Here is an 11419-nt window from a genome sequence, read left to right as displayed (position 1 = left end):
ATAATATTTAAAAAATTTTTAAAAATAAAATAATATTTTTTATATTTTTGTAATATTTTTTATTTTTTAAATTAAAAGTGTTTTCAAATATAAAAATATTATTTTAATTTTAAGGACACTTAGATTAAAATTATATATAATCATCGTAACCATCACAATGATAACCACCATAACATCTACTTTTAGAATTTCATTGTATCTGACATAGGTTCCATAATCTAAATTCTTTTTATAGGTACTCAATTATAATCTGAAGTTTTTATACATAAGCAGCAAAGCCACTAATGTGTACTATAAAATTCTTTAAGTCCCTATAATAATAGATTGCTAGACAAATTTGTTCTTCCCAACTACCACTCCCTCCAAATTATATATATATGGCTATCTTTGATTAATGGCCCTTTTGCAATGTTTCTTTTTACTCTTGTTTTGGCAGATACGTAGTAGTGTTAGGTAGAACTGATCTATCAATGGTGAAGAGTAATTGACAATTATGTCCGAATGGAACATAACAGTTATGTTCTTAGCCTATCTTAGTATACTAGATCTTCTCATAACCCACTTGCTTTTATTATATGTATATAGAGAGAAAGAGAGAGATTAACAAGTCAGATAAATATCAAATTTATCAATTTTTTGGTGCTTATTATTTAGTATTTAATTTAATTTTATAAAAAATTATAAATATTTTTTATTTTTATCTTTTTAAATTAAATATTAATTTTTAATTTTTTTAACAAATTAAACACTATTTTTTGGGTATCATAACAATCATCGAATATTTAATTTATATTCATCATGTGAGAAAGTGCAAGAAAACAAAGAGAGGCATATGTTCTGTATTTTGTGCAAAATGACAATAATACTATGAATTCAACATCATATTATGATGAAAACAATGGATATGATTTAAATTGTTATTCCCTCTTTAATTTGTTGTATATATCATTCAATTTGGTATTATAATATCACTAAATATAATATTTTTTTCTATATACAGGGAATTACTATACTACTATAGTATCCTATAAGTAGTATTTTTTTTTATTGCTATGGTGCTTTATAAATAGTGTCTAATTTATCAAAATAAGTAACTAATAATATTTAATAAATTTTGAATATTTGATTTTTTTACTTTAAACGGTAATTTAGGTATCAAAACAAAAGATATCATAAAATTTACTATTTTTTTATAGTGTGTGAAATTGAGAAATTGATACGTGTCTAATATCTTATTAATCAAAGTTAATTATATTTTAGTTGGGTGGTTAGTTCATTTATTTGTTTAAATAAGTGTTAGGAATTTCAATCGTATATGCAGCAATTTATTAGTTAACAATAAACTTTTAAATAGAACTCAAATTTGTGCAAATTAATCATTAACTTATCCGATAAAAAGATACTGTAAAAAAAATACTTTATAATTAATTTTTAGAATTTTTAAACTTAAAAACAAAAGATAGTCAATTGATATTGGTACCCTGGATTTAAAAGTCAATCACTTTTATTTGCATAACAACATCTTTTTAAAACACCAGAACAGAAAACTAGAGGTTAGGGACTAGCAAACAGAACCTCTGGTCCAACATCCAAAAAAGACAAACTCAACATAAAAGAAGAGGAAGAAACTATAGCTCTAGAAAAAGCAGAATTAACTATAATGAATCTTGTCAACTTGCTAACTTTTTAGTTAATAAGACCAAATAATCATCGCTAATGTGCATAACTTTATGTGATCAAGTCACTGTTATAACTTGTCATTTACTGGAAGCTAATCCATTACAATTTACAAAGATATCAAAAGGCACAAAGAACAGACATTGCTTAGATTAATGAATTATTAGATTTAACGTTCAAGGCCAAAATAGTTTCTGCTCTGATTTGCAGTTTACTTAGGATAACCATATGGTAGAATTACGGAGTGGCTCAATCAACCCAACTTGAACTCATCTTGGCTCAATCTATCGTGATCATGTCTACGAAAAAGTCACGAATTCAAAAATTTTTGATAATAGGACAAAGTATATATAATATAATAATAATTTTTATAAAAAATATTATGTGTGCATAAAAAATTAATTATTAAATTATTTATTATGTATTTATATATAATATATATTATTTAATTTATTTTTAATATATATTTTTTTAATATGTATTTTTACGAATAATTATTTTTTATGTACACATAGCATAATAATAATAATAATAATAATAATAATAATAATAATAATATATTATTGTAAAATATGATTAATTTTTAAAATATTTAACTATCAAATTAAAATACTAAATATTAATTTAAATAATAACAAATAATTTAGAATTTTATTTTTTTAAGTTTTATATTTTAAAAAAATTAAATATTTTTTTTAACAATACAATCGAAATATCTCTTTCTATATATGCTATTAAACCTTTATTTAAAAATTTACGTCTCATACAATTAGTTCTTAATGATATTCATAGTTTAAAAAGTTATTTCAATTAATGCAGTTGTTATAGAAAAAATTAAAACTAACTTTAACAGAAGAAACATCAATGGATAAATAATATTTTTTGAATCGATTTTTATGAAAGAACAATAATCTCATTTAAATTTAAAAATTAATCATTATAACACACATCTATGAAGTTCTCAAATTGAACATCAAGTTCTAAAAATTGAGTAAAATATTATTTTGGAGTCAAAATTAATAATTTAATGAAAATAAATAAATATTATTTTTATATATCATTAAAAAAATTTTAAATTGTAGTGGAGCATTTGTTGCCGGACTAATACAAGTAGAACCGTCCCTATCTACGAACTGATGGTCTGAAGGCACCGAAATCACAATTTAGCTGAACCCCTTCAGTGCTATCTTGAGGATCTCCCAGAAGCAGAAATATCCTATCGCTATTAAGGGGAAGGTCCTTTCCCCATTTACCGACGGCCACACTACTACTAAGGAGCTCCACAACTCCTCCAAGTATGACACACTAACCTTAAACTTAGTATCTTTCTAACTTTTAATTTGAGCTTCGAAGTATATTTTTAGGTACACTTCCACTTTTTCATATCATTTAGGTATGCTAAAAATTCATCTCCACCAACAATCTCATTAAACTCCACCCAGATTCAAATCGTACAGTTAAATACGATATAAATACGGTAATATTACATAATCAAATTATTTTAGTAACTAAATTCAATTAAGTTGATCTAATAACTTAAGGATTGACAACAACAAAAATTTTAGTTGAATAAAAAAGAAAAGCAAGAGAGACATAAGAAAAAGAAAAAAAATTCAAATAGACTTAGTTATAAAAATAATTTGTGCACTTAATATTATATATATATATTATGCAGTTTGATCTGAATAATATATTCAGTTTAGTAATTTTTGATGGTGTAATAAATACAAATGTGTTTTATAATTTATTAATGTAAAAAGTACATATGAAATAAAAGTGATGGATTTGAAAAACTCTAATTTAAATTTGATAATAAATAAACATTATTGAAATAACTGATTGCAAAATTATTAATTCTGATTTTCATGAAACATATGTTAATTAATAATTTTGTGATGCAAGTTTACTAATTGGGCCGAAAATAAAAGATAAATATTGCAAGCCCAAGTTAATCATTTTTGCTATATATCCAATGCATGATCCGAAAAAAATTAACCGGGAAAGCAAATGTTGCTATTGCTTTATGGCTTCAACGGATCTCTTCTTTAAGCATGTGATGGAACTCAAAATTTTATTGAGAAGAATTAATACATGCATTGGAAACATGAGAGAGAGTTGGTCATTGATTTGATGGATATCATTAAGCTACACGTTGCTCAGTGAAAGGGAAGTGGAAATTTAATCTTGCTTTATCAAAATCCTTTAGTTAATGTTCAAATTTTTCTTTCTTCTCTCTCATGTCTTCTTTCTTCCCTTCGGTCATGTCACAGGGAACTATGGAAGCTAAGTTGAGCTACCAAAAGGAAGAAGAAGCTACATGCATCAAGACCATCAAAATGATGGCACGAAAAAGAAAACATAAAGTATGCTGTGGCTGAGATTCTTATCACTTGTAGTAAGATTTTGTGATGAGATCTTGGCTTCTTCATACCAAAAATGGTTGAAGGAGATTCGGCTAGCAAGGAGAAGATCCTTGGAGGGATGGCTTGTCACTGCTTTTGGGTTCACTCATCACAGAAGGTAGCTAGGGTGGCTACGTGAGGGAGGAAGCAAAAGTGGAGCAGAAGAAGCCATCATCATCATGAAGCATCAAGGGCCAGAATTTCATCTTGGAGAGCAAGCCAAGGATGGAGCGCTCGGATTGATGAAGATTGATGACCAAGGAAGGACTAGAGATAATTGCATGTTAGGTTTTGCATGGGTTATCTCTTCTCTCTCTCTGGCCGAACCGGTTCTGTTTCTTGAAGAAGAAGAAGAAGTTGGCTTGGTTTTTGGCTTCAAATGTGGAGGCTTCCCTCTTCTATAAAAAGAGAGAACAGCCACGGTTTGAGGTAAGGAGAAAGTGTGAGAGTGCAAGACACAGAGTTCTCAGAGCTACCTGAGCTAACAGATTTCTCTTCTCCTTCAATATATTCTGTTTTGTAATTTTCTGTTTAATTTTGTCATGTCTTGAGTCTCATGGAAAAAGGCAAATAGTGAGGTTTGTATGAAAAAGCCATAGAGTGGAAAAAGGCAGAGAGTGTAAAATTAAAAGAAAAAGTCATAGATGTCCTTAGAGTTCCTTTGTTCATCTATGTTGTGTTTCATGATTCTGTGGGAATCCCCTTGTAAGTTGGGTTAGCACTTTACAGTCTGTAATCAAGAAGATTATAGTGAAATTCCATCATGGTTGTGATGGAGACTGGATGTAGGCTGCACTGCACTTAGCAGCTGAACCAAGATATATCTAGGTGTAATTTTCTCTCTTCTCTACTCCATTTCTATTTCTACTGCAGAGGAGCTAAAACTGAAAAATATCTCGTGCCAAGTGACGAGACAAAAATAAAAGTCTCGTGGCTAGGAACGAGACAAAAATAAAAAAGTCTCCTGAAGTTATTTCAAAAACCAGCAAGTGTTACTGAGCAAAAGGGGGCTAAGATTCAACCCCCTTCTCTTAGCCACTGAAACCATCAAAAAGATATTTAGCTTATATATACACTTTATACTCACTTTTTTTTTTTATTAAAATAAAATTTAAAAAAATAAATTATTACACTCATAGTTTTGTTGAAAATTAATCAATTAAAAAGGACTGCCTACAAAAAATATGATAAATAGCAATGGGGTTCAGAGTAGCAAAAGGTCAAATGACTTCCACTGAGTGAAATGCCACAAAATAATGCTTTTAGGATATCAATTCTTAAAAAAAATGCTATGTTACAAATTTCAAAATATCAGCACTTTAAAAAAGAAAAGAAAAAAACTTAAAAAACAGTTAGCTATTGTGACGATGTCTCAACGTCTTACTAATTATAACTGCTAAATGGCATCACTCATATTTTTAGTTAATAATAACCCCCTTAAATGGCATTAGAATCGGTGTCATGCTCGATTAGTAGGACTGCATGAGTGTATTTATTTACAGGCACATAATATTAAGATAAAAATATAGAGATATTAAATTAATATATTTTATATTTTTTTTATAAAAAATATAAGTTATTTTTTATTTTTTTATTATTATATATATTTTAAATTTATTTATAAAAAATTAAATTTTTATAATTTGTTTTTTATATTTAATTTATTACGAAATAAAATATAAAAATATTAATTTTTATATATCTGAATTTTATATCTTTGGAAGTAGAATATTTGGTTTGGATGTTAGTAATTAATATTTTTCATATTTATTTTAATAAAAAAGTTATTTATAAATCTTTTTGGAAGTAGAATATTTGGTTTGGATGTTAGTAATTAATATTTTTTATATTTATTTTAATAAAAAAGTTATTTATATTTTAATAAATATTTAAAAGGTATAATTTAAGATTATGCATTTGTCAAATAATACAAAAGAAAACTTCTATTAACATTCTTTTTCAAAGTTATATATTATATTTTATTAATAAAATTGCTCGCTAATTTTGGGAGCAAAATAAAAGTCACTTTTATACCAAGATAGTACTCTTATTGTAATCAATTAATTGTCTTTCAGAAAATTATTATAAATTTATTCTATTTTAATTTTAATTTAAAACATTAATAAAATAAAATTTTAAATACTAAACTCTGAATTTTAAATTTTAAACTTTAAATTTTTAAAACAAAAATTAATATCAAAATGATAAAAATAAATAATGGAACAAAAATATTCATTTACTCCTCATAATACACAAGAAATTTTCTTGCCTTAACCCAGAGAAGGAGAATAGTACCTGGACCATTTGTTAGTCAAAACTCAAGTTGACAATAAATAAAGGGTTAATCATATAAAAATGGGCAAATTACTAAATTAAAACATTTGAAATTTAAAATTATCGAAATGCAACTTTTACAGTATGAATACGAAAATGTAACTTTCTACAAATATTTGTAAACTGTTGATGGAATCCCACAGTTTACGTTGAGCAAGTATTTGGCCAGAAACCATGGAAGGGGTTCCACAGTTTCTGTGAGGATGGCAAATAAGCACAAACCGTAGAAGGGGTTCAGCGGTTTATGGTTACACCGAGCTCCACTATATATACCAACCTAGAGTGAGTAGTGTGATGGTAGAGAGTCATTTTCACACATTTACAAATGGAAGGGGAGGAGAGTATTTTGGTACTAGTCCACTGCTCTGATAAAAAAAAAAAAAAGCAAGAGGTACGGTGTTAAGTTCACCGATAAAGAACCGGTGAGTGTTTTTATCCGGTCAACAAATACTTTGTCAGAGCTAAAGACGAGTATATTACAAAATTCAGGTTGTGTGGGGCCAAGTTGTTGAAGAAGTTGTTCTACAAGATTCCGATTGCGGTTGTGTCAACTAGTGTGTAGTATGAAACATTTGTGATAGGGTCGGACGAAGACATGCAGGTTTTATTTTATTGCCGATGCAGTTTTCTGGAGGTGAGGATAGACAAGCTGTATGCCAAGTTGGAAAATGGTGTCTACATTTTCGGGGAATCAGCACTGAATCCTCAGTCGAAGACGGTGGGTGGTGCTTCTACCTCGATGCCAGTCGTTGCACCCGGTTGTCTGTTAGGTGAACCTCCATCTGTACCAGCAGGGTTAGCTAGGCCAACGGGTTTGATTCCTGGTCTTTTAGGTGATGGTGAGCCGGATCATGTTGAGAATGCAATGTGAGAGGATGATTTGGATGATGAGCCAGATCACATATTGTGAGACAGTGAAGAGGATACTCCAAGGAACCCGCCAGCACGTCAGGGGCCATCCAGTTCGGGGTCCCACCAACAACCGCTACATTTCTCGTCATTGAACTTGGAAGCAGTCGGTTAGCAACCGGACATTGATGGGGCTTTCGGGGGCCAAGGATTACACGAGGGAAATCCTGCCGGGAAATTTCAGATTGGCCAATCTTTTCTGACGAAGGAGGAAGCTCTGTTGAGTGTTAAGGATTATAGCATCCGTCGTGGGGTACAATATCGGGTTTTGGAGTCGGATCATCTTAAGTATCATGGGAGATGCAAGGAGTTTGGAAACGGCTGCACGTGGATGATTCGCATCACATTTCGAAAGCGCAAGGGTAATTGGGAGGTTAGAAGGTAGAACGGACCTCACACTTGCTTGGCCACTTCGATTTCGAGCGACCACCGACAGCTCGATCACGACGTCATTTGTTCGAGGATCTTTCCGCTGGTTAGGGCTGATGCAACGGTCATGATAAAGGTGTTGCAAGAAGCTACTGAGGCAACCTATGGATTCAGGCCTAGTTATAGGAAGGTGTGGATGATAAAACAGAAGGCAGTTGTACAGATATATGGGGATTGGGAAGATTCATATGCCGAGTTGTCCCGTTGGATCCTTGGGGTGCAAGCCACGATGGATGGGACCGTGGCTATGTTGAAGACTTCTCCGATATGCGTTGGTGAGCATGTTGATGAGTGTACGGAGTACTTTCATCGTCTTTTCTGGACATTCTCTCCATGCATTGAGGCATTCAGACATTGCAAGCCACTAGTGAGTATCGACGAAACTCATTTGTATGGGAAGTATGGCGGGACTTTGCTTCTGGCTATCGCACAAGATGGAAACTCGAATATCTTGCCCGTTGCCTTTGCACTTGTGGAAGGGGAGAATGCAGAGTCCTGGTCCTTTTTCTTATCCAATTTGCGTCAACATGTGACTCCTCAAGAAGGCATTCTGGTAATCTCTGACAGTCACAATGGCATTAAGGTTGCATTGGAAGCACCTGATAGTGGTTGGCTACCACCTCATGCATATCGAGCGTTTTGCATTCGACACGTTGCAGCTAATTTTGCCCTCAGTTTCAAGGGGCAGGATGCGAGGAGGCTGCTTGTGAATGCCGCATATGCCAAGACTGAGGAAGAGTTTGACTATTGGTTTGATATTATGAGGACTGAGAATCCGGTCATGTGTGATTGGGCTAACCGAATGGAGTACGACAAGTGAACTCAGCACCAAGATGGAGGCAGACGGTTTGGCCACATAACGACGAACATATCCGAGTGTGTCAATTCTGTATTGAAGGGGACAGAGAATCTGCCGGTCAATGCACTAGTGAAGTCGACATATGGGAGGCTAGAAGAGCTTTTTGTCATCCAAGGACAGTCAGCAGAGGCTCAGTTGGGATCTGGCCACCAATTTTTCCAGGCGCTAGTTAAGGCGATAGAGCACAACTTGAAGGATTCGAGGTACTTCACTGTTACTCTGTTTGACAGGCATTAGTCTGAGTATACTGTTGCAGAGACGACACCTACCGGTAACTTCTTGCTAGTTACGTATCGGGTTTCCCTCAGGGGGATACTCAAAACAGAATCAACTCTATTTTTGCCAAGTCAGATGCCACACCTAATAGTAGCTCGGGAACCACCTATCCCCTCCCCTACCATCCTTGCCATGAAGCCAGTCAATATTCGAGGCCGGCTAAGGCACGGGCTAAATGCCACCGAGCTATGGCAACACCCTATCCACCTGGTGCCACTCAATGACAGCGAAGTATATCAGGTAAGCATGCGCGCCATAATCGATTGTGCTCCTCGGCTAGAATCTCTGGATGCACAACATCGAGGACGTCGAGCGCAGCATAAGGCTCCCAATAACCTATAATTGTTTTATAGAATGTTTCATTAATACATTACAGACTCAGCATGTAAGCAAACAAATAACAAAAATGTGAAACAAAGACAGACAACTTACATCGCGATGACCTAAGTGGTCCAATGCAAGGTGACACTGGATAACTCTCTCCTCCCTGCAGTCGGATGTCGGTAAATACGTGGCCCACCTGAACAAAGACAATGTTATACGAATATATTAACTAGGAATAACGTAGGTTGTAACTGGAACCATAAAATCTAAGACTGAAAGTCTAAGTGCCCATATAACGATACCTGAAAGCCAACGCAAAAGAAAAAGCGTTGAATCCCCGGGTCTGAGACTAGGAAACCGCCAAAAAAATCCATGACTGCAGTAGCTGGAGTGGGCCGGCCAAGTTTGTCACATTTCTGTTCGCAACCCGACACATACATCGGTATATCCAGGCTAATGCTGCCGAAGCGTAACTATAGCTGCCCATCTCATCCAGCTTTGCCACAAAGGGCAACCACCGTATATGAACCCGATTTCTACTCTTATCACCAAACAACTGAGTGGATAACAGCATCATAATGTAAGCCCGTGCATATATCCGTACGGTATCTTCAGTGGCATTTTGCGGCAGTACCCTGTATCTCTCATGGAACCAGGTGAAGTGTACTGTAAATTGGTTTATCTTATTCGGCGGGGGAAGCTCGCCAAATAGTTCCTCAAACCACTCCCAAGCAGGTTTGCCATCATCCATAAGCTTCTCGAAATCCGTAAGGCACCCGGATACAGGTAAATCATCCACGGGCAACCCCAGCTGGTATGCAACATTCTGCAGCGTGATAGTGCACTCCCCGAATGACCTGTGAAAAGTGTGCATCTCAGGACGCCACCTCTCAATGAATGCATTGATGAGTGGCTCATCCAACCAAAACCACTTCGTGTTGAGCCGCGCCAGGTGGTACAAACCTGCCCTCTCCAGATAGGGTATGATCCTGTCATGCAAAGGCATGTTCTGTTGCCTCCGGACACTACAAATGTACCTACTAGGCTATAACATGTGAGAGAAATAACCAAAACCAAGTGAAATTCAAAATTAATAAGGCTTAAATTATAAGACTCAAATCTTTAATTCAAAATAAGCAAATATTAAACGTAAGATTATATAATCTAAATCTTAAGTTAAAAAAAACTAAACTACAAAATTTATAACTTTTAAATTTAAGAATACAAAATACAACCATTAGGTTCAATTTACAAAATTTAATCTTTAGGTTTCAAAATCCTAACAACCAAGACTACAATACTTGAATTTAAACTTACATGTTTAAAAGTTCAAATTTCAAAACTTAGTTTTCAAACATGAGACTCAAACAACAACACTACAATTTGAACTCTATGTCTCAAATACAAGAGAATCATCATTCTACTTAAACCATTGGACCTATCTCTTAACTTCGAAATCCTAAATTGGCCAATCCTAAATTATGCGTTCTAACTACAAAATCCGAAAACTACATTTCTCTGTTATATGAAATAAAATAAATAAAAAAGATAGCAAGCTTACCTCTTCGTTGATGCTGCCGGCCCAAGAAAAGCCCGAATGTCTTCCTTACCACACTTTTCCTCTTCTCCTCTCTCTAGAACGTCACTTTCTGTCTCTAACATTGTGAAAGTCTCTCAAAATGAATAATCCGCGACACCCCTTCTGCGTATTTATACTAGAGCATAAACCGCTGGACCCCTTCCATGGTTTATGCTTATTTTCCATCCTCACAGAAACCGTGGAACCACTACCACGGTTTCTGGCCAAATGCGTTCTCAACATAAACCGTAGTACCCCACCAGCGGTTTATGTATTTTCTGAAACCGTGCGGCCCCATCAGCGGTTTACGTAGATTCGTAGAAAGTTGTATTTTTGCATCCATACTGCAAAAGTTGTATTTCGGTAATTTTGGATCCCAAATGTTTTAGTTTAGTAATTTGCCCTATAAAAATTTAGGTGGTCCTAAAACTTTGACTTTTAGTTATAAGTCTACAGGAATTTTTCAAACACAAGTTCTGATCCGAATTGATGATTAGTTACTAATGTCCATTAAAACGAGGATTTTATTATAGTAAAATAAACAATCTTGCGATGAATACAAATTTTTTTGGCAAACAAGTCTAAACAAGTTAATCCTAACCCAACAAAATCCATTTACATAACGCATGT

At 33.6% G+C, this 11419-nt stretch overlaps 1 protein-coding gene across 1 annotated transcript; it reads left to right on the top strand.

Moving 5' to 3' along the window:
- Positions 1 to 7818: 7818 nt before the first annotated feature.
- Positions 7819 to 8847, top strand: LOC107610819 (uncharacterized). The gene is made up of 2 exons (XM_016312816.1): positions 7819 to 8529; positions 8650 to 8847. Exons 1-2 carry the CDS (start codon positions 7819 to 7821, stop codon positions 8845 to 8847), a joined length of 909 nt encoding a protein of 302 aa, XP_016168302.1.
- Positions 8848 to 11419: the final 2572 nt, after the last annotated feature.

This window comes from Arachis ipaensis, chromosome B8 (genome assembly GCF_059453495.1).
Source record: "Arachis ipaensis isolate K30076 ecotype BB chromosome B8, ASM5945349v1, whole genome shotgun sequence".
Taxonomy (NCBI): Eukaryota; Viridiplantae; Streptophyta; class Magnoliopsida; order Fabales; family Fabaceae; genus Arachis; species Arachis ipaensis.
This window is presented reverse-complemented; position numbering and strand designations above follow the sequence as displayed.